This window comes from Kogia breviceps, chromosome 18 (genome assembly GCF_026419965.1).
Source record: "Kogia breviceps isolate mKogBre1 chromosome 18, mKogBre1 haplotype 1, whole genome shotgun sequence".
In the NCBI taxonomy this organism is placed as follows: Eukaryota; Metazoa; Chordata; class Mammalia; order Artiodactyla; family Physeteridae; genus Kogia; species Kogia breviceps.
The window spans coordinates 30,860,000-30,883,092 of record NC_081327.1 but is presented as its reverse complement, the minus strand read 5'-3'; the positions used below and the strand labels follow the sequence as shown (position 1 = coordinate 30,883,092).

The 23,093-nt window shown below is 44.7% G+C and overlaps 1 protein-coding gene across 1 annotated transcript in view; it reads right to left on the bottom strand.

The window, feature by feature from the left end:
• CES5A (carboxylesterase 5A) overlaps nucleotides 1-22,703 on the bottom strand; it is a 32,112-nt gene extending 9,409 nt beyond the window's left edge. Inside the window, 9 exon segments of the mRNA XM_059043793.2 lie at nucleotides 6,013-6,172; nucleotides 8,901-8,966; nucleotides 11,701-11,891; nucleotides 13,983-14,094; nucleotides 14,551-14,704; nucleotides 18,128-18,263; nucleotides 19,569-19,705; nucleotides 21,068-21,272; nucleotides 22,631-22,703. Of these exon segments, the coding sequence (XP_058899776.1) occupies nucleotides 6,013-6,172; nucleotides 8,901-8,966; nucleotides 11,701-11,891; nucleotides 13,983-14,094; nucleotides 14,551-14,704; nucleotides 18,128-18,263; nucleotides 19,569-19,705; nucleotides 21,068-21,272; nucleotides 22,631-22,703 (1,234 nt within the window).
• Between the last annotated feature and the right edge of the window lie 390 nt (nucleotides 22,704-23,093).

The window sequence follows — 23,093 nt, the reverse complement described above, 5'->3', positions numbered from 1 at the left end:
TTAATTTATAAATATTTGTGAATTTTCCACATTTCCTTTCGTTATTGATTTCTAACTTCATTCCACTGTGGTTGGAAAAGATACTCTGTATGATTTACATCTTTTTAAAAGTTACTGAGACTTGTTTTGTGGTCCAGTATATGGTCTATAGTTGAGGATGTTCCATGTGTACTTGAGAAGAATATGCAATCTGCTGTTGTTAGGTGAAGGGTTCTTTATGTTTCTGTTTGATGTAGTTGGTTTATAGTATTGTTCAAGTTTTCTATTTCCTTGTCTATCTTTTGTATAGTTGTTCTAGTATTGAAAGTGGGGTTGAAGTCTCCAACTATTAATGTAAAACTGTCTGTTTCTCCCTTTGATTCTGTCATTTTTTGCTTCATATATTTTGGGGCTCTGTTGTAAGGTACATCTGGGTTTTTAATTGCTATATCTTCTAGATGGATTCACTATTTTATCCTTATATAATGTGCTTCTCTGTCTCTTTTAGTCTGTAAAAATTTCTCTGTAACTATTTAGTCTTAAAGTCTATTTTGTCTGATTTAAGTATTGCCACTACAACTCTCTTTTGGTTACTGTTTGCATGGAATGTATTTTTTGCCTTCCTTTCAATTCCAACCTATTTGTATCTTTGATTCTAAAGTCTTATAGAAAGCACACAGTTGGATTACTTTTTAAAATCCATTCGTTCTGCAATCTCTGCCTTCTGAGATCTTAACCATTTACATTTGATGTAATAATAAGGAATGACTTATTTCTGCCATTTGCTAATTGTTTCCTATCTTTGCTTGTCTTATGTATATTTTGTTCTTCAATTCCTCTATTACTGCCTTCTTTTATGTTAGATAAAATTTTCTGGTGTACCATTTTGATTCCCTTACTGTTTCTTTTACTACATATTTTAAAATTATTTTAAGTGGTTATCCTGGGTATTACAGTTAACAATTAATAATCTATTTCAAATTAATGCCAACTTAGTTTCAGTAGGATACAAAAACGTCCCCCTTTATACCTTTGCTCCCTTTATGTTGTTATTTTTACAAATTTCATCTTTGTGCATTGTGGGTCAGTAACAAATTTATAATTACTGTTTTCTGCAGTTGTCTTTTAAATCATATGGGAAAAAAGAGAAGTTAGAAATAATAAATACATTAATACTTTCTTTTATATTATAAGTAAAAATAGCATAAGTAAAGTGGTTACCTTTAATGATGTTCTTTTTTCTTATTGCGGATTTGAGATAATGTCTAGTGTCCTTTTGTTTTAGCCTTAAGGACACCCTTCAGCATTTCTTCTCAGGCAGGTTTACTAGTAGCAAGCTCCCTTATTTTTTATCTGGGAATATCTTGATTTCTCCTTCATTTTTGAATTATAGTTTTGATTGATGTAGAATTCTTTTTTGACAGGGTTTTTTTCCTTTAAGCACCTTAAATATGTCATTCTAATGCCTTCTGGCTTCCATGGTTTCTTATGAGAAATCACTTGTTAGTCTTATTGAAGAGACTTTGTACATTATTAGTCTCCTCTCTCTTACTGCTTTCAAGAATTTCTCTTTGGGACTTCCCTGGTAGTGCAGTGGTTAAGAATCCGCCTGTCAATGCAGGGGACATGGGTTCAAGCCCTGGTCTGCGAAGATCCCACATTCAGTGGAGCAACTAAGCCCGTGCACCACAACTACTGAGCCTGAGCTCTAGAGCCCACGAGCCACAACTATTGAGATTGCGTGCCACAATTACTGAAGCCCACATGCCTGGAGCCTGTGCTCCACAAGAGAAGCCACCACAATAAGAAGCCTGTGCACCGCAATGAAGAGTAGCCCCCACTTGTCACAACTAGAGAAAGCCTGTGCACAGCAAAAAAGACCAACACAGCCAAAAATTAAAAAAAAAAAAAAAAGAATATCTCTTTGGCTTTTTATTGTTTGATTATAACATGTCTCTGTGTGGGTTTGCTTTGAGTTTCTCCTACTTAGGATTCACTGAGATTCTTGGCAGGGTATATTCATGTCTCTCATCAAATATGGGGCACTTTGATAATTATTTCTTCAAATATTATTTTTGTCTCTTTTCTCTCTCCTCTCCTTCTGGAACTCCTATTATGCATATGTTGGCATGCTTGGTGGCATCCCACAGGTCGTTAGGTTCTCTATTATTATTGTTTTATTCCTTCTTCTTCCTGATACTCACACTGGGTAATCCCAATCAATTTATCTTTAACTTCTCTGATTCTTTCTTCTCTATGCTCAAATCTACCACTGTTCCCCTCTAGTGAATTTTTAGTTATTGTATTTTCAACGCCAGAATTTCTATTACGTTCCTTTAGCATTCATGTTCTCTTTGAGCAGAGCCTTAGGGTCAGCCAGATGTGAGAGCTTAAGGCCTTCTCAGGCCTTTTCTGAGCATGCTCCCCACTATGGACATATACATGGCTTTCTAGATTCTCAGGAACATAAGGGGGCTTTTCAAGCCTTTATTCTCCAAAGTATCTCATTGCCCAGTCTTTCTTCTTGTCTATTATTTGTTCCGACTTGTTATCCCTGGACCCTAGTGGCACCTGCAGATGTTTATGAAAAATGCCCATCAGGTAGCTGCTTCAGCCCCTGAGACAGTTCTGAGTTTGGCAAAACAAAAACCAAGCCTGTTGAGCTTAGCTGTTTAGGGAGCCACCACACATGTCAAAACAAGCAACACAATTCACTGAGAATAAGGTCCATTCTTCTACCTCTAGTACTAGGAACCTATACTATAAGTGTGGGCTGTTGTCTTCAAGACCACTACCTAGCTGGGTAGCAGGGGATGGTGCAGAGTAAGTTAAAATGCCACAAAGTTCTTTAACTGAAACTCAAGGTTATGTCTTGATGAAATGTTCCCTTGCTTGCTGTAAATTCTCAATTTGTTTCCAGAGTTCTGATAAAGTTGATTCTGATGGTCCTTGCCAATTTATCCACTGCTTTTGTGGTGGAACAGTCTTGGAAGTTCCCTACTCCACCATTCCTGCTGATGTTGTTAACAGTGTATTTTGATAAGCAAAAAATTTTTAAATTTTGCTTGAATACAATGGATCTACATTTGGATCTATAATTTGTCTCAAACTAATTTTTGTGTATGATGTGAGTTAGGGAGTTGAAGTTCACTTTTTATGTTAAGATATCCAGTTATTTCAGCTCCATTTGTTGAACAGAATTTCCTTTCCCCACTGAACTATCTAAGTGCCTTTGTTGAAAATTGATTAACTGTCCATCTTGTGGACTGTCCACTCTGTTCTATTTGTCTATCCTTCAGCCAACAGCAGGCTTTCTTAATTACTATAGCTCAAAGATAAGTCTTGAAATCAGGTGACTTGTAAGTCCTCCACTTTGTAATTCTTTTTCAAGAATTTTTTCTCTACCCCTATGTTTCCAGATAAAGTTTTAGAATCTGCTTGTTCATTTTTCCAAAACCACTGCTGAGATTTTCATTGAGATTGGGATTGTATTGAGTATAGAGATCAGTTTGCCCATTTTATCTTGAATCCATTTTAGTCAGACTTTTACCTCCATCATTCCATCAAAGTGTTTCCTCTCAAGGTTACCAGTGACCTCCAAGCTGCCAAATATAAGAGCTGGTTCTTACCTGTCAGCTTAATAGACCTTATAATACAGTATTCTCCCACAGCACTCTGTCAATACTATCCACTACCCTGCTTTATTTTACTGTATAGCACTTACTACCATCTAACAAGTAGGTACTCTATATTTACTAGTTTATTTATTTTCCATCTTCCTGATTAGAATGTGAGTTTCATGGTTGCAGGGTCTTTGTTTTGTTCACTTCTATGTCTCCAGGGCCTAGAACAGTGTCAGGCATATGGCAGGCCCTTAATAAAAATATCTGTGAAAAGGAAAGGAAAGGGGGATGGCAGAAAGGGAAAAGGAAAGAGAGAGAGATAGAAAGAAAGAAAGAAAGAAAGAAAGAAAGAAAGAAAGAAAGAAAGAAAGAAAGAAAGAAAGAAAGAAAGAAAGAAAGGAAGGAAGGAAGGAAGGAAGGAAGGAAGGAAGGAAGAAAGAGAGAAGGAAAGAGAGAGAAAGCAAGAAGGAAGGAGGGAGGGAGGGAAGGAAGGAAGAGAGGGAGGGAGGGAGGAAGGGAGGGAGAAAGGAAAGAAGGGAGAAAGGAAAGAAGGGCAGGTTTCAGAAATACACTCACACACCTGTGGTCAATTAATCTTTGACAAAGGAGTTAAGAATATACAATGAAGAAAAGACAGTCTCTTCAGCGAGTGGCACTGAGAAAGCTGGACAGCCACACGTAGATCAAAGAAGTTAGAACACACCCTCACACCATACACGAAAATAAACTCAAAATGGCTTAAAGATTTAAATGTAAGACATGATGCCATAAAACTTCTAGAAGACAACTTAGGCAAAACATTCTCTGACATAAATCGAAACAATATTTTCTTAGGTCAGTCTCCCAAGGGAATGGAAGTAAAAGCAAAACTAAATGAATGGGACCTAATCAAACTTATGAGCTTTTGTACAGCAAAGGAAACCATAAACAAAACAAAAAGACAACCTACGGACTTGGATAAAGTGTTTGCAAATGATGCGACTGACAAGGGCTTAATTTCCAAAATAAACAAACAGTTCATATAACTCAACAACAACAACAAAAAACAAACAACCCAATCAAAAAATGGGCAGAAGACCTAAATAGACATTTCTCCAAAGACATACTCATGGCCAATAGGCACATGAAAAGATGCTCAGCATCACTAATTATTAGAGAAATGCAAATCAAAACTACAATGGGATACCATTTCACATCAGTCAGAATGGCCATCATTAAAAAGTCTACAAATAACAAATGCTGGAAAGGATGTGGAGAAAAGGGAACCCTCCTACACTGTTGGTGAGAATATAAGTTGGTGCAGCCACTATGGAAAACAGTATGGAATTTCCTCAAAAACTAAAAATAAAGTTGGCATATGATCCAGCAATCCCACACCTGGGCTTATATCTGGACAAAACTATAATTTAAAAAGATACACGCACCTCTATGTTCATAGCAGCACTATTCACAATAGCCAAAACATGGAAACAACCTAAATGTCCATCGACAGATGAATGGATAAACAAGATGTGGGGTGTGTGTATATATATATATATATATATATATATATACTACTCAGCCATAAAAAGAATGAAATAATGCCATTTGCAGCAACATGAATGGACCTAGAGATTATCATACTAAGTGAAGAAAGTCAGAAAGAGAAAGACAAATACCATATGAGATTCCACTTATATGTGGTATCTAAAATATGACAACAAATGAACTTATCTATGAAACAAACAGACCCAGACATAGAGAATAGACATGTGGTTGCCAAGCGAGAGGGGGGTGGGGAGGGATAGAGTGGGAGTTTGGGGTTAGCAGGTGCAAACTATTATATATAGAATGGATAAACAACAAGGTCCTACTGTATAGCACAGGGAAGTATATTCAATATCCTGTGATAAACCATAAAGGAAGAGAATATTAAAAAGAATATATATACACACACATATATATCTGAATCACTTTGCTGTACAGCAGAAATTTGCACAACTTTGTAAATCAACTATACTTCAATTTAAAAAATAAATAAAAATAAAATTTTTTTAAAAAGAAAGAAGGGCAGGTTTGCTTCCCCACGAGTAATCTTCTCTTTCTGATTGCTCCACTACTCCTTAGAGTTAAGATATTTGGGAAGACACTTCTGAAGAGGAAGGAAAGTGGGGCCCAGGCCCCAGAAAATATGGAGGGGTAGAACTTTTCTACAGGGTCCTGAAGAAGGGGAAGGAATGTAAACAACAAGGACTGATCAACATTTCTGAACTCTGAAAGGCAGGGGAACTGCAAAGGTCAACATGCAGAGCTATATCGCAGACAGCCTTGGGAACTCCCTCTCAGCAAAGGAACAGAAGGGCAGAGCAGGTGGACAGTCAGCAGGCAACAGGCATCCCTGCAGCCACCAGCCTTGCGGGAGGAGCGGTGCTAGGAGACTCATCTCTGTGATATTGAGCTGTGACCAGCCCAGGGATCACAAAGAACACATCTCCAAGCAAATCCAGGAAGCGATTTCATATATCAATCAGAGAGTGCTTGTTGTCGAAATATTCATTAACCACAAGGTATAAATGCTGGACAGGGATGTGCTGTAAAACATCATGGTTGCAAGAGATCCAGGTCAACAGCAATAGCCAACACACAGCAACAACAGTCAAACATTTGCCTTTGAGGGCAAAATTCTGAGTGCTTTACATGCATTGTCTCATTTAATCCACGCAGTAACCCTATGATGCAAGTATCAAAATCAGTCCCATTTGACAGGTGAGGGAACTGAGGTTTAGAGAGGTTAAGTGGTTTGTCCAAAGTGGTGGAACCATGATTCCTTCACAAGTCTATCTGCATCCAAATCTCATTCTCTAATCACAGTATGCACGCCTCTCTGAAATATTTCAGAAACAGCCACCCCTGGGCAGATCTGGCTACGTTGTTTATGCGGCCCAGTGCAAAGTGAAAAATGTGAGGTCCTTGTTCAAAAACTCTAAGAATTTCAAGGTAGTTACAACAGAACATTCAACCAAATATAGGACTCTTCTAAGCATGAGGCCCTTTGAACTACACAGGTTGCACACTCCTGAGGCTGGCCCTGCTCCTGGTACCAGCACTATCTCCAGACCTTTGCTCTTTGATCTAAGCGAGTTGGTCTCTTGGAGTTACCTATTGTATGAAAAAAAAATTGTTGTTTATTTATTGTTGTTGTTGTTCAACAACAATTGTTGTTCAGAGGATCACACAAGATACAAAAAGAAAAGCATGCGCCTGGCACAGAGCAGGCCTTTAGTTCTGTCAGTTCCCTCTGAAACCTATTGCCAAGTCCTTTAACAGAGCATCCCATGCTTTTTTGACCTGACACCAGGCTGCCTCCCAGTCTTCAGTCCTTCAGTGTGGCCCCAGCACAAATAGAGGATGGAAGGGAAACATCATAAAGGTTCAAGGTCTGCCACATTGGTGATGTTCTTGGGAGTCTGGTGCTCTGGGGAACACTGGGAAAAGTTACTGCACCTCAACCCCCTAACACTAAGACAGAGGCACAGCCCTTCATAGGTTTCTTTGGGATTTGGAGGCAGTGTATACCACGCCAGGGAATGCTGCTTGGACACATTCACTGGGTCCTCTGAAGGCTGACTTCTTTTAATCAGACCCAGAGCAAGTGAGGGCTCTGCAGCAGGTCCAGGTTCTGGTGCAAGTTCCCCTGCGTGGCCCACAGGACCAGCAGACACCTTGGTGCTTGAGGTATCCAAGGGGGGTACATATGCCATGTGGACCCTCTGGCGAGCCCCAGCTGGGCAGTCACAGTGCAGATGCCTAGGGTTCTGGAGCGAAACTATGGCTTCTGCATGAGAAAACTACTTACCATCTGGAAAGTACTTCCTGCCTTGCTACTGGGAGGAGGAGAGACTGCGTGCCCTTCTGGTCCTCCTGCAGCTTCCCACACACCCTACTTCCCACCCGCTGGGACCTAGCTCAGGATACCTTCTCCTCTTGACATGCCCTCCTACTCAAATGTTCCCCTTCGCTATGGCCCAGATCAATGGCCTCCTCCTCCACGAGGCCATCTCCAGTCCAGCCTGAGAAATTCCTCTGTCCAACATATTTTAAATATCTGAAACCTTCATCCCAACTCTCATCACCAAACAACCAAGACTCACCAAACATCCCCTCTAAGCCTTAGGACCTGATGGTTCCCTTGCCTTCAGTCTGGGCCACTATGCAGCCATAGGGCTATTTCTAAAGTGGAAGTCAAAGCATGCTTCTCATTTTCTGTTCCCAGCCCTCAGAATAAACTTTATAATCCTTCCATAGCATGAGACAGCTGCCAGCATCCTCCCCTGCTGCAGCCAACCTCTTCCACTGATCTCCTTACACTTGTCTGCTCCTAAGTGGTCCTCTCAGCTCCTCTGGCTCCCCTCAGTCCTGCTCCTCCATTAAGCAGACAAACGTAATTCATCCTCCAAAGCCTTCCTCCCCGAGGAAGCCACCTGCTCCCTCCTGCACGTACCACAGGGCCTTGCTCTGGTGTGTACAGCACCGTACCAAAGTGCTCGGTCATGTCCGTCCACCGCAACAGTCTCTAAGTCCCTCAAGTGCAGGGGGAGTGCCTGCTCATCACTGCACCCAATGCCTCGGGAAGTTCTGGGGCATGTGGATGCATAAGAAACATTTGTTCAATGAAAAATGAATGAAATGAATCTGCCACAAAATACACACTGAATAAATGTTTATGGAAAGAAGAAAGGAAGGAAGGAAAGAAATCCATCTCTATATCCTAGTGTCTAGGATAAATATATCTCTATATCCCTAGTGCAGGGAGTGAGTGAGTAATGGTCCTCAATATTGCTAGAACCTAGTACAGTGCCTGGCTGGTATGTAGGTATGTAGTGAATATGGGTCCCTAGTCCCAGGTGCTTTTCAGAATTCAGAGCTTTTCTGTTCGTAGACAGATAATTCAGTGCATATGCTGCATATTATGTGATATGTTCAGGTGTGGGGGGACAGGGCAGCACCCCAGCCCCCAAATTAATATGCCCACAGAGAAACATATGGTGGGATAAAGTAAATGAACGTATAGCAACAATAAAGACCAACGGCTACGTATCAGTCTAGGTCAATTTTGGCTGCCATGTGGGTTACAAGAAACCTTTGAGTTGTGAGCGCTATTTGGATGTTGAGATTGTGGATAAGGGATTGCAGAACTCTGCTTAGTAAAGATCTACTAAATGAATGAATGAGGAAGATCTGTACCCCCAGCGCTACCCCTGTGTATGACCCAAGGAGGTCTGTGAAATGAATGGATCTTGGAGAGTCAGGCTCACTTACCAGGATTGAGTGTATCAACTGCAGGGCGAGGGACTTGTTGGAGCCCCCGAGGATCTCAGGAAACTCCTGTGGAAAGAAGCAGGTGCCCTCTCTGTGAGCACAGCAAGTCATCAGAAGGGAAACTGGTCTCCCTGAAGGCCCAGGCACCCGCCTTTCAGAGGGGAGGCTGGCAAGAGCAGGAACCCTTTCAGCCCCCAAAGGTCCATGTGTAAGGAGCAGCCTCAGTGGGTTGGTTGAGCAACGAAGTTTCTTCTCCTCACATTTGATAAGAGGCAGCCATTCCCTGTCATACCTGCAGTCTTGTGGGAGCTGAGTTGCTGCCCTGTGGAAAGGCCATGTTATGGACTGAGTGTGTCCCCTACCAAATTCCTATGTTGAACACCCAGAATGTGACTGTATATGGAGAGAGGGTCTTTAAAGAGGTCTTTAAGCTAAAATGAAGACGGTAGGGTAGGCCCTAATCCAGTCCGATTGATGTCCTTATAAAAAGAGGAAATTTGGACGTGCAGAGACTCCAGGGGTGCTCACGCATAGGAAAGACCTTGTGAGGACACAGCAAGAAGGCGGCCACCCGCAAGCCAAGGAGGGCGGCCTCAGAGGAAACCAAACCTGCTGGCACCTTGATCTTGGACTTCTAGCCTCTAGAACATTGAGAAAATAAATTTCTGTTGTTTAAGCCACTAGTCTGTGTTATTTTGTTATGGCATCCCTAGGAAACTAATACAGGCCACCACTTGGCTTCAACAGCAAGTTAAAAGAGAGGTTGAAAATCTCAAAACTAGTGGTTTATTTATTGCTCTCTTTCTAAAGACCTTTGTCATTAGGGTCTCAGAAGCCAGCAGTTGGCAGGGGCAGGCAGCTTAGTGAGGCTGCAAAGAGGATGGTGAAAAACACAGGGGCTGCTTGGTACAGAGTAAGAGCTATGAGCAATTATTTTTAAAATGACCCTTCCCTAGCCAATATCACAGCTTAAAAGCATGAGGGGGTAGAAGTAGTATTCACTTGTCAAATGAATTTCTCTGGTACATCTTCTGCTGAAAATCTTGGGGTAACGAGTCATGACAGATATTTAAACATATCTGTCTTCTCCCAGAGTCATTGAAATAATTTACGAGTACATTTTAACTACAAGAACCCTCTCTGTAAGTTCAGGAACTAGGATTGGTTTTTGGAGATCTCCTATGGTCTCAAACAACCAGCAATGGTCACACAGAATGACAGCACCCATGCAGCCTCTTGTGCATGCAGACCTGGGCACCAAGTTCTGGTCTCCCACATGAATAATTCCAATATCTAACATTTACTGAGCACTTAGACTATATGCCAGGCTACCTGATGTGTACCTGTGAGGTGGGTAATAACATTAGCCCTATTTCATAGATGAGGGAACAGAGGTTCAGAGAGGTTAGGGAGCTCCCTAAAGGTCACACAGCAGGTAAATAGAGAACTCAGCATTTACAGGCGGAGCCTAAATACACAAAATTTATACATGCTGTCTCCTCTCTAGCTAGGAGACTTAGGAAAGTCACATTAGCCTGTTTGAGTCTCAGTTTCTTTAGCTGCAAAATGGGGATAATAATGCCTGTTTGCAAGTTGTACAGACAGCATGCACTTGGCTTATGGAAGGCACTCAGTCACAGTGGTTATGGTGGCGTGGCTATTATCAGTAGCAGCTGCCTTCCCTTTTCTAGCACAGATCCAGAAAGCATTAAAAAACCTAACTTAAGCCACAGCCTGTGACTCAGTTGACTCATTTATAATGAGGGGAAAAATCCCCAACCCTACTTACCCCGAAACATTGTTCTATGTGTCAAATTAATAATTACCAGAACATGCCTTTAACAGCTCAGTGAACTCAGGGTTCTGATTCTGATTCTAGAGTGTCACCAACTAGCCTTGTAACTCAACAAACTTCTGTATTTCATAACTGCACTTCCCCCAGCTTGAAAGGTAGAGGTTGGTCTGCAGAAATGAGCTTTGATATGTTAAGAATTGAGCACTCTGCTCCTCTGAGGACAGATGAAAAGCTTATTTTGAATGGGGGAGGGTCTTCTCAAACTACAGGGTCAAGAAATCATGGCTCCTACTCAGCATTCAGGCCTCAGCTCAAATGATCCCTCCTCAGAGAAGCCTTTCCCGACCCCTGCTTCCCTCCCTAAAGAAGCCTCCTCTTCCCAGTCTAGCGTTTAGGGTCTCTGAAACCATCCTTTCAATCTTGCATGTCACCTGTCTCTCCCCTTGAGAATGTAAGCTGGCAAAAAGCAGGAACCATGAGACTTGCTCACTGCCGAATGCTGGTTTTTTATGAGTGCAGGGCACATAGTAAATGCTTGGTTCATACTTGTTGAATGAATGAAACAATTCAATAATTTTGCAACTTGCACTGCCTTAGAGAGTGTTCTTGGAAATCAAATACCAGAACCAAGGCCGGACATGAGAGTGTAAAGGACTGAAGTTTTCTAAACCTGTATGAATTTCACCTTTGAGGTAGTAGCAGTGCTTATTTGAAACAATCATTTGTAATGTTTTGAACAAAGTTCATATGGGTCCAATCCTCTCTTACTTTGTTGTTTCTTTAAACCTATATGAGGAGCAGGGTGGACACTTGCTACAGCTGCCCCCAATCCATAGTTCTCTTCCTTCAGAGAGAGGAAAGATGAGAAGTACACCCAAGCTGCGTACTTGGGTGATGGGCTCCAGCCCTTATAACGCTGGGTGAAATCTATGGGCGTACCCAGTGTGAAGCAAACAGCTGCCTCACTGCTGAGGGGCCAGAAGGAGGCATAGCAGGAATTCTTACCATGGGCAGCGGGAAGCCAGACTCGTGGTTATTGACTCCGATGATAGAAGGAACTGGCTTAAATGATTTTTGAGCCAATAGGTCTAAAGGGTCATGAGGAAAGAACAAGCCATCAACCACTCGAGTGAAAGACTTGGTTTTCTGAAATAAGGAAGAAGAGAAAAATCGGCAGCTGCTTCTCTTCGCGAAATCTGCTGTCCCCAAACCCTAGCCTAGCTGAGCCAACCCACTATAGCAAAGGGCATTAAGAAGGGAAAAATAAGCCACTCTTGGCCCATCCCAACACATCAGTGCTGCCTGGCCAGCTCTGCCATTCACTGAAGCAAAGGGGCTCAATTTTTCTGGGCCTTAATTTCTTCATCTGCTAAATAGGGATAATAATAGTAATAACCTAAGAAATATAATACCCCTGCACAACGGTCCTCAGAGCATGGCTCCTGGATCAGCAGCGTCAGCATCGCCTGGGAACTTGTTAGAAATGCAAATTCTCATGCCCCATCCCAGACCCGCTGAATACAAAACTCTGGGGTGTGGAGCCCAGCAAACAGCCCTCCAGGTGAGTCTGATGCATGCTCAAGTGTGGAACCACCGGCCAAATGCAATGGGCAGAGTGGTGAGGGGAGGGGATGGCCAGGGTAGTGTGGGTTGGTGTGAGCATCTTCCTGAGGCATCTTCCTCAGCACTGGGCCTTGGATCTGGATGGATATTTCTTGGGTCTTAGGAAGCAACACCTGGCTCTATTCATGATTTCTTTTCAGGTCTCTGTTCTGGGAGTGGGGGTAGAAGGGAGCACACAAAAGAGCTTTCACACTACACTGGGTCAAGAACTTATTACCCATTTCCTGGACCCTAGTAAAACTCACAGCAGATTCTCAATCCATGCCAAATAACTATTTAACAAATGTTAGAATCGAACAGGTAAGGACCTCATTCTCTCAAGGACTACCAGAGGGTCTCAAGATTGGAAGATTAGACATAAAAGATCATCCAGTCCAATGAATCATCCAGTGATTGAAATTTGTCAGCAGTCATGTAGACCCTGCTTGCATATCTACAGAGGTGGGTATCTCACTGCCTTCTAAAGGAGCCGGTCCTTTTTCAGACAGCTGAGTTTTTAGAAAGTTCTTGGTCATCTCAAGCCAAAATGGCTTCCTAACTTCCAGCTCTTTTTTTTTTTTTTTTTTTTTTTTTTGTGATACGCAGGCCTCTCACTGTTGTGGCCTCTCCCGTTGTGGAGCACTGGCTCCGGACGCACAGGCTTAGCGGCCATGGCTCACGGGCCCAGCCGCTCCGCGGCATGTGGGATATTCCCGGACCGGGGCACGAACCCGGGTCCCCTGCATTGGCAGGCGGACTCTCAACAACTGCGCCACCAGGGAAGCCCCCAACTTCCAGCTCTTGATCTGGACTTTAGTTTCTAGTGGTCTGTGGAGCAAATGTGGTCTCTCTTCCCAGTGAGATGCCTTCAATGATACAGAGACAATTTTGTATTTTGTTGGGTCTTATCCAAGCTAAGCAGCACCCTGGCTTGTCAATGTCCATAAATTACCTATAAGGGTTCTATATGCCACCACTAAATGCACCACTAAAGAAAATGCACCACTAAAGCGAATAATACCCAGGAGATGGCTCCACAGTCCAGGGCTTAATTAATATTCATTGAATGAATCAGCTCATTCGTTAACTCATTCATTCAGCAAACATTTATAATCACCTAATATATACCAGACATTATGCTGGGACATGAAAGATATAGAGACCTTGGTCTCTAGGTCTTCTTATCTGGTACAGCACTAAGACAAGATGATAGATGACAAATATCTAGGGCATATGCCTCACTTTCCCCTCACAATCTCATGCCAGACAGCATTTATCAGTCACAGCATTATTTCACACTGAGCTGGAAACAACCTCAGAATCTTTCTTAACATAGTACTCTAGGTGGAGTAGATTTAGTACAGGAGAAAAGCCATACATAATACAGAGGACTGAATTATATGTCACAAGCAAAGAGTAATGGATAAGATGTAAGAACTGTTACACATATGCTTATACACACACACACACACACACACACACACTCATGCACACCAGCAGTAGTGCATACCTGGACCCATTTCCTATTGAACCAGCCCTTCCATGGAGCAACAAGGGTCACCTTGGGCCAACATCAGATACTTTGGTCATGGTCAGTAAGGATAGCCAAGCTCATGGTCTATGGACACCTGACCGCATTCTCTCCTGACCAAGGAGAGGAGGCTGGAGAAGAGTTAACAATATACCTACATCATCATCATTCCTCTCGTAATCAGGGGCCTTCAGGTAAGGGATGATGGCCACCCCACTCTCCATGATGGCTCCATGGAATAAGCCTTTGGCCATGAGGGACAGAATCTGGAGAGAGAACACAGGAGATCCCGGAAAAGTTATCCAGGGGGCTCCCCACCTATCACACACAAAACCCAGCCCTTCTTTAAAGAAAACGTCCCAGGAAGCCTTCTTAAGAGCTCTAAACTTAGAGGGAAAAAAGTCCTGGTTTGGGGGTTTCAAGGACTAGCTGCAAAGGTTTGGGCATGTTTTCTAACCTCTCCGAGCCCCAGGTTCCTCATGAACTTGGAGGTCAAGCATTCGGCCATGGGAGTGCTAGCTCCTTCACCCCCAGTCCTTGAAATGAGACTGAGCCCCTAGCTCACGATGTATTTGTGAGGCTCGAGGGAGACAATGTGTTTATAAGTGTTCGTTTACCATGAAAGCAGCAATTAGATGTGAATGACTCATTGTCCTCATTTTTGTCACCTCAAAAATTAGGTGACACCGAGGTTCCTTCAAGTCCCAAAGAGAAGAACTCACAAGGCTGGAAACACTTATAGCTCCTGCTGACTCACCGAAGATAGTCACGCAGTGTGGGTCCCCACCAAAGAACTCGATGTTCTCCTGGACCCAGGTCAGGGCAGCCACCTGGTCCATGAAGGCCCAGTTCCCCAGTGCGTGCTTGTCCCCTGTGCTGTGGACAAGAGGCAGGGTGAGAATGCTCAGTTGGCCACTGTCTGCTTCTCACAGCCCAGGGAGTGGGTTGCAGAGGCCGTGAGCTGGGGTCAGGGCATTGCCACCTCAGCTGGAAAGGAGCTGAGAGTCAGAGGCCTGGGGCAGCTGGGAAAACCAGGCTTAATTCTCACCCTCTGCTGGGATTTGGGTTTCTTTGAGAATCTGACGATAGCTCCACACCCCAGAAAAATGCACAGACGATCTTATATGTGCAATTCAGGGTAGTCACAGGCTCTCCTGAATCCATGGATTCCAGAAAAGTCCTGCTCCTGAGAGTTGGTCTGTACCAGGAAGCAAGACCTCCCTGGGCACAGGGGTTCCAATGAATGACTGACTAAATGAATAATAATGATAATAATAGCAGCTGCTGCAGCACCATGCACAATGCTGTCCCAAGGGCTTTACAGCTGATGCTCCTATAATCCTCCCACCCTGTGAGGTAGGTGGTGCTGGTCTTTCTCCTTTATCCCTCTGGGTCCTCTCTTCACCCTTGTCCACCCTGTTCTCAAAGGACTGACCTTTATGAACTGCGGCCAGTGGGAGACACCAGCGGGGGCTTCAGGGTGGGATACTGAGGGACTGGGAAGTTTATTCTGCCACCCCATGTCCCACCACCCTCTTCTGGGAAGTGGTTTGGGCAGTGGCTGCATTTCTCTGCAGCCACAGCTCACGTCACCCCCGTGCCCATCAATGATATCTGCAAGCATGTTCTAAGGATACTGATGGATTCATCATTTCCTTCTCACAGACAGGAAATGGAGGCACAGAGAGGTTAAATCCCTTGCCCAGGAGCTAGAAAGTTACAGATTTGGATCCATGCTCCTAACCATGTTCCATGCTGCTGCCCCTGCAGAATAGCCTGTTTCCCAGGATGAGTGGACAATTAATGGGGAAACAAGGGGAAACACACAGAATCAAAGAAATGCCTAGACCAAAACATTCGTGTGGTACCCACCATGTATGAGAGTAACCCTGGGATCAGAGTCTACTCCTCCTCTGTCCTCCATTCTCCCACACCGCTCCTCCCCTTGGTTCCCTTTCTCTGTCCATGACCCCTGGGCTGGCCCTAACTCCGCCTTCTCTCTCCCACAGCCTCCGCATCTGGTTAGGAGCCACGTATGCCCCGCCAATTTTACCTCCGTTCCATCATAGGCGCCACATTGGTCCCCATTCCTCCATTTCTGTTTATCCTGATTCATAATCTGGTCACTTATGATCTGGGTGATCTCGAGCAAGTCACTTAACATGCTTTGCCTCAGTGTTCTCATGTCTGAATGGGGTTAATAACAGTGCCTGCTTCACATGGTTGTTGTGAAGATTGACGGCGCAGGCACACAGCAAGTGCCATGTACATGTTAGCAATCCCTCCAGCCTCCTTCACCCCATGACCTGCACCTATGCTGTACAGCAGCCTCCCTACCAGACTCCCCATCTGAAAGCCAGGCGCCCCTAGCCCAGCCTGCGCTCTGCTCTGGAGTGACCTTCCTATTATACTGCTCTGCAGGGCACTCCTGGGTCCCTCCTTCTTTTAAAAAAATTTTTTTAAATTAATTTATTTATTTTTGGCTGCGTTGGGTCTTCATTGCTGCGCGTGGGCTTTCTCTAGTTGCAGCAAGCAGGGGCTACTCTTCACTGTGGTGTGCGGGCTTCTCATTGCGGTGGCTTCTCTTGTTGCAGATCATGGGCTCTAGGCATGTAGGCCTCAGTAGTTGTGGCACGTGGGCTCAGCAGTTGTGGCACATGGGCTTAGTGGCTCTGCGGCATGTGGGATCTTCCCGGACCAGGGCTCGAACCCATCTCCCCTGCACTGGCAGATGGATTCTTAACCACTGTGCCACCAGGGAAGTCTCTTGTCCCTCCTTCTTTATCCAATAAAAACCAGTCGCCGTGCATAGCCTAGTATTCAAGGTCTTTCCCAATCAGGCCTGTCCCTACCTTTGCACATCCATCTCCTGTTATATCCTCACCTACCTATCTACTAGAACCCAGATGTTATAAGCAATTTTTGGAAAACTTTCTGTTGAAGGAATCTTAGGCAGAATCCCAATGTACAGACCTGCTAAAAGTGTAATCAGGGCACCCTTCTCGGGCCTTCTTGCCTCCACCGCAGCCCCAGAGCCACCTCCCCGTGCTATGTGCTCAAAGCCCAGTTTGCAAATATTGCTCCAGGCCCAGGTGCTGCTACATTTCTTTCCAACTTCCCAGCCTTTGCTCAGACAGCTCCTTTTGCCAAGTGTGCTTTCTCCCAACGCCTCCTCCCCAAACCCAACCTAATCTTTAAAGTGCGATTCAAATTCCACCTCTCTCGGGAAGCCTCGTTGTTTCTGGAGGCTCCCTCTGTTTCTACAGCTCCGTCGCCTCTCACTCTCAGAGCGTTACTCACGTCCTGCCTGGTAGGGTATTTGTGTCTCTGTGTTATCTTCCCCATGACACTGAGAGCCTCTCGAGGGTAGGATTCACGCTGGACTCCTTGCCACCTTCCCCGTAGTTTCTGACCGTGGCCTCTCACTACTCCTTTGGCTCACACTGCGTCCTGGCCAGGGCTTAGGTTCTGCCATGTTCTAAGTAGGATAATGGAAGTGGCCAAGAGCCCCAGCTCTATTCTGTGACCTCTGGGAAGTTGCTTCACCTCTCTGTGCCTCTATTTTTCAACTGTAAAATGGGAATAACAACAGTAAGTTTCTCATAGAATTATTCTGAGGGGGAGCTATAATGGATGCATAGCAAGTGCACAACACCATGCCTGGCTCATAGTGAGCACCTGAAACATGTTCGATGTTACTGGGGGAAGGGAAGCCATGCAATGGAGTGATTATTCTCAGGTGAGCGCCTGAGGAGCCTTGATGTGGGCCCTATGGCAGAGACTACGAACTGCTCACACACCCTGTTTCCTCACCTTCTAGGGCACACATCCCCCTTACAGTTGGGTGTGGCTATTTTGACAGAGTTCTACCAGTTGTATGTGAACACAGTGATAATCGCCACCTCCAGCTGACCCAGAAAGACCACCCTCTTCATGCTCTTTCTCCATCTGCTGTCCAAGTACAGCAGATCCAAGAGGATCTGGGGCCCTTGAGGAGGGCAGAGCCACAAGATGGAAGGAGCCTGGATCCCTGATTGACCACATAGAAGAATATCTGTCAGTCAGAAACATTTGATTGGATTTTAGTTGAGTAAGAAGGAGATTTTTATTGTTTTAAGACACTAAGACTTGGGGGTTTACATGTTATAGCCGCTAAAATTACCTAACTAATTTGGGCCAAATTTGTTCAATGTCACTAAAGGCTCATTTCTCCTTAGGCTGCTGGGCACTAAACCCCCTGTGGCTGCTGTCCAGATGCCCCTTGGGGATCAGGGGTGTCAATAACTTGGGGAGACTCACTTGAAGAAGCCGAATATTCCTAGTCGGTACTAGATAGTCACAACAAGCACGTCCTCATAGAAAGCCAGGGCAGACCCATCGAAGATGGATGCTGAGCCAGTCTCGAAGGCACCCCCAGGGAGCCACACCATGACCTAAGGAGGGGAGAGGAACTCTCCAGTCAGCCCACCAGGCACCCATATCCCCTCCCCATGCACGTTGGGACATTCTTTCTTTAGGGAAATATGAATGTCTCACTTTCCTTTCCAAACAGCATCAGAGGTTTTTGTCTTTTGAAGAAGGCCCAGGATTAAGCATGTGGCTTCTGGCATATGAGTGCCTAGGTTTGATTCCCAGCTCTGCCACTGACTAGCTGTGTGACTTTGAGCAGCTTCCTTAACCTCTCTGAGGTTTGTTTTTCTCATCTGTAAGATGTGAAGAATGAAAGTATCTCGTTTATGAGTTTATCATTAGGTTTAAATAAAATTCTTCATCCAAAGTCCATAGAACAATGTTGGTATATTTCAAGAGCTCAGAAAATGTTAACTAAATGTCTTTGAACTTGTTGACCCACAGGAGGATGGAAATCACTGTAAGCCATATATGAGAGGAAAAGCTGCTTTTCTAAGACTTTTCCCTACTTACACAGAAAAGAGAAGAGAGGAAGGAAAAAAGGGAAGAGAAGTATGGAAGTTTTACTATACTGATTATAAAAACTGGGACCAGGAAACATCAAACATTCAAATGTATTATCACAATTTATATACTTAATAATAAATCCCTCCCCTTCTATTTTTTAAGGTCATATTAGTGACTACAACTCTTGGGGCAGGAAAAGAGAAGAAAGCCACAGAGGAAAAAGGAGAATTGGACAAAGCATTGGCTTTGACACCCGGATCTGCCACTTACTGTGTGTATAACATGGACCAAGTCACTTATGCCCTTCCTGTGTCTCAGCTTCTTCATCTGCAGAATAGGTCCAATAATCCTCAACCACTGGGTTACTGTGGGGGTTAGATGAGATAATGAACTGTGCCTGGCACATAGTCAGCCCTCAATAGGTGCTGCTGTTACAATACAATAGAGGGAGTCTCCATTGCAGTGGCAAGGGGAGAGAGGGTGATAGAGGTTGTGGTTCAAAATTAGATGGTAGAATTACCTTCTCCACTCACTTGTACAGCGATCTTTCACATTCTTAAGTGAAACATTTCACATTATTACCTGACTGTCTTCATTGAAAACAGAAAATTTGAAAAAGGCATTTCTCCTCTTTAAAACAGGATTTCCCAAGCTGAAAAATCAGAGTCCTCTGAAGCAGAGTCTTTTCTAAATGTTTACAGACCATTAAATACCCAACAGAGGGGAAAGACAAAACAATAAAAATCAAAGATAAAGTCACTGCCAATAAGGAAGCAATCAGAAAAGGAGATAAAGTGAATCTGCCATTAGAATGATGTTTTAAGAAGCTTGGAGCCAGTGTCCACATGGGCTGGTGCATAGATGTTAAGGAACAGGCAGTCTTCCAACACACTGAATTTGGGATAATGCACCTTGAGAATGGGTTGATTTGAGAACAGACACTCTGAGTTCTGGAGGCACCTTGAAAAAGAGAAGGAGAAACCCCCAGAGTTGCTGTCAGCAAACTTCCCTGGGAGGGATCAGTTCCCGTGACAGCAGGGAGGCCTTATGGTCTCCTGTGCCTGAGCAGAAGAGGCATACAGCACCCTTGGTACAAAGTCTAATAATACCCCAAGCCCTATGGTGCCCCAAATCAACAAGCTATAATTCTCTGTGATCTGGTTCCTGGGTAAGAAAGCACATCACACAGAATAATTATGCCATTAACCCCCAGCACCCACCCATGCCTACCCCCATCACCATAATCCAGACACACACATAAAGACTCAAGCTGGCTCAACAATTCTCCAAGCTGTAAACGGTAGGACACTGGGTTGCGTATCAAGGGTTTTACTCTGGAGGCTCCCCCTTCTGCCCCTACAGGAACAAAAGGACATTTCCAGGCCTTCAACCAGGAGCCAACTGAGGTAGACAAGCAGGGAGATTGCTGCATTCAGGCCTTCGCTTAAGCTGTTACCTCTGCCTGGACTGCTCTCTCCCCAGATCTTCTTGCTCATGTTCTTCCCTTTCTTTCAGATTCTGTCAAAATGCTACCTCCTCCAAGAAGCCTTCTGAAATTTCTCCAGTTAGACCTTATATTTCAATTGTTGGTTCTCAGTGGATATCAGTTGAATGAATGAATGAATGAATGAATGAACAGATGAGATTCAGCTTATTGTCTTTGGTCTCTGGACCACATGGGGTCTTCTGTGGCTTAGTGAGTTTTCTGGCACCAGGGTACTCCTTCTGCCTGGGACCCCAATGGCAACAACTAACATGGCCCAACCTGAGGGTTTCACAGAATCTGAGAGTCAAGAGATTCTTGGCGATTTCCAAGTCTCACCTCCCATCCAATGCACGAGACACCTCCAAAATTTACCTGCGAACTTCTTGCCCATTTAAGCTTGAAAATTTGCAGTGTCTGGGAGCTCCTAACCTGCCAGCTCCCCTGGGGTACAGAGACACACTCATGTATCCATTCCACTCTAAAGCCCTTACCTAGTCTGACTGTGGAGACTAAGCCTGGGGAGAGGTCACATGGAAATGCTTCAACAACTCCTTCTAACCATCACAGTGGTTCCCAAACCTGATTGGTCCTCAGACTTCCTAGAGTTTCTTTACAATCCAGTTATCCAGGCCCAGCTTTGGGGATTCAGATTTAGGAAGTTTGGAAGGGAGCCCAGGAAATCTGCTTGTTCTAAACCACACGGGAGCCATGCCATCACAGAAGTCTCACCCACATCTGACCCTCCACAACCTCCCATTGGGCTGCATGATCTTTATCATGTGCTCTGCCCCTACGCCCAGGTCGCAGGCCATGCACAGGACTGAACCAGCTCTTACAATTTAGGGTAGGACGTAGCGTTTTGGAAATCATTCCAGAGCAATGCAGGCTCTGGTTTTGCAAATCGCAGGAGTCCTACAGGGGGTGCAGCATAAGGGATCCCAAGGAACACGTTCACAGGCATGTTGTTTTCCAGCACAGTAGCTTGCTTCCCCTGGACCCATCCCAGCCTGGTGTTCCTCACTGGTGCATCTGCAGCTGGCCCTAGGGAAACACACAGGGAGGAATCAAGAGCTGGCAGGGAAGAGGCTGGGAATAAGCCAGACTCAGAGCTCCCCACAGTGGGATGCTCTTTCTCAACCCAGAGGCTGTGCAAGCATCTGGACTCCTTCTCAATGAACCCATGTCTACTGCTCCTTCAACATTCCCTTAGAAGTCATCTGCATCAGAGTACCCACTTAATTTATCCTAGGAGCACAGCACCAAGCCATACCATCTTCCAAAACTTAATTCAGGAACCCATCTCCCTTCTGCTGCAAACAAACTTTCCCTTACTATGGAACTGATACACACAAGCCTTTATAGATCCTAGGACCTCACAAAAATCTTCTGTCCTCTGGCTCAAAGTTTCCCACATTTCAGTCTTTTTTTTTTTTTTTTTTTTTTTTTTGCAGTATGTGGGCCTCTCACCATTGCGGTCTCTCCTGTTGCGGAGCACAGGCTCCGGACTCGCAGGCTCAGCGGCCATGGCCCACGGGCCCAGCCACTCCGCGGCATGTGGGATCTTCCCAGATCGGGGCATGAACCCGTGTCCCCTGCATCGGCAGGTGGACTCTCAACCACTGCGCCACCAGCAAAGCCCATTTCAGTCATTTTTATACCCACCAGCACAATTGCTGGCATGTCTGTGTATCACCCATGTGACTACTGGCTTTTATCTTTTCTTAAAATTAAATTGAAATAAACTTTTAAAAGTTTACTTAGAGGAATTCTAAACAATAACATCTATGGAATTGTGGTTTTGATGACTTAGGTATATGCTTTTGAGTACACATGAAAATACATATACAGCAACAAAAATAAAAAATTCTCTTGCAGCTGCCACCTGAAATCAGCTCATCCACCTCCAGGGGTATGAGGATAATTCTTAGGGAGAATGACAATGCAAGCTTCTCAGTTTCTACATAGAATATGGAGCCTTGAGAAGTTAGCTGCTCAACTATTTACTTAGCAGGACCCAGATTTCTTGGCATTATCTATTCTAATGTCATTTCAGTAGTGACAGTCCTCCCTGGGCAGTTAGCATTACAGAAGCACAGGCTCCATCCCACGCCCCTCTCTGGTGCCTAGGACAGAGGGCTCTCCAAGCTCCCAAAGGTGCAAACAACCCAAGGACAAGACAGGGTCTTCTGTGTTCTACCGATACCTGAGAAGACCCTGGCCTAGGACTCTCAGTAATACCAGGACATTGGTCAGGTGCCCTGAGGTTACTACACAGCCCTCCATGGGCCTCTAGAGACTCCTGAGAAGTAAATTCATTTCCACCAGGGAAAATCCTTCAAGGTAGGGAAATCCCCTATCCCATCTCCTGAGGAGCCCTCCTCTCCCACTGGGTGTCTCACCCTCGGTGGCAGCTGCAAGGACCCAAACAGCCCAGATCAGGGTCTGGCCTGGGTGCACCCACTCCCCACTCATCTGGTTGGCCTGCCTGAACTCCCTGGACATCTGCGGCCACAGCTGGCCTCAGGGATCTTCGGTCAGGGACAAGAAAGGGCTTCCGGTTAGGAGACAAGTGTTGAGCAGGCAGACACAGGACACAGGCTCGGTGAACAATAATAAGCATCAGACTAAGATTTTGGGGGGAATTGGCCAAGCAAGACTTTCCTGTTCTGATTTACATAAGAAGCTGATGATTAACTCTTGAGCGGGGGAAAGATAATTTGATAGGCTTTGGGCTCACAGGATGGTAGAAGCAGAAAGTACATTTGGGTTCAGGTAAGCCAGAGACATCAACTCAGCTGTCTATAGAGGCCAGGAAGGCAGCAAACAAGCTGTGAATGAAGTTGGCCAGGAGAGACAATAGGG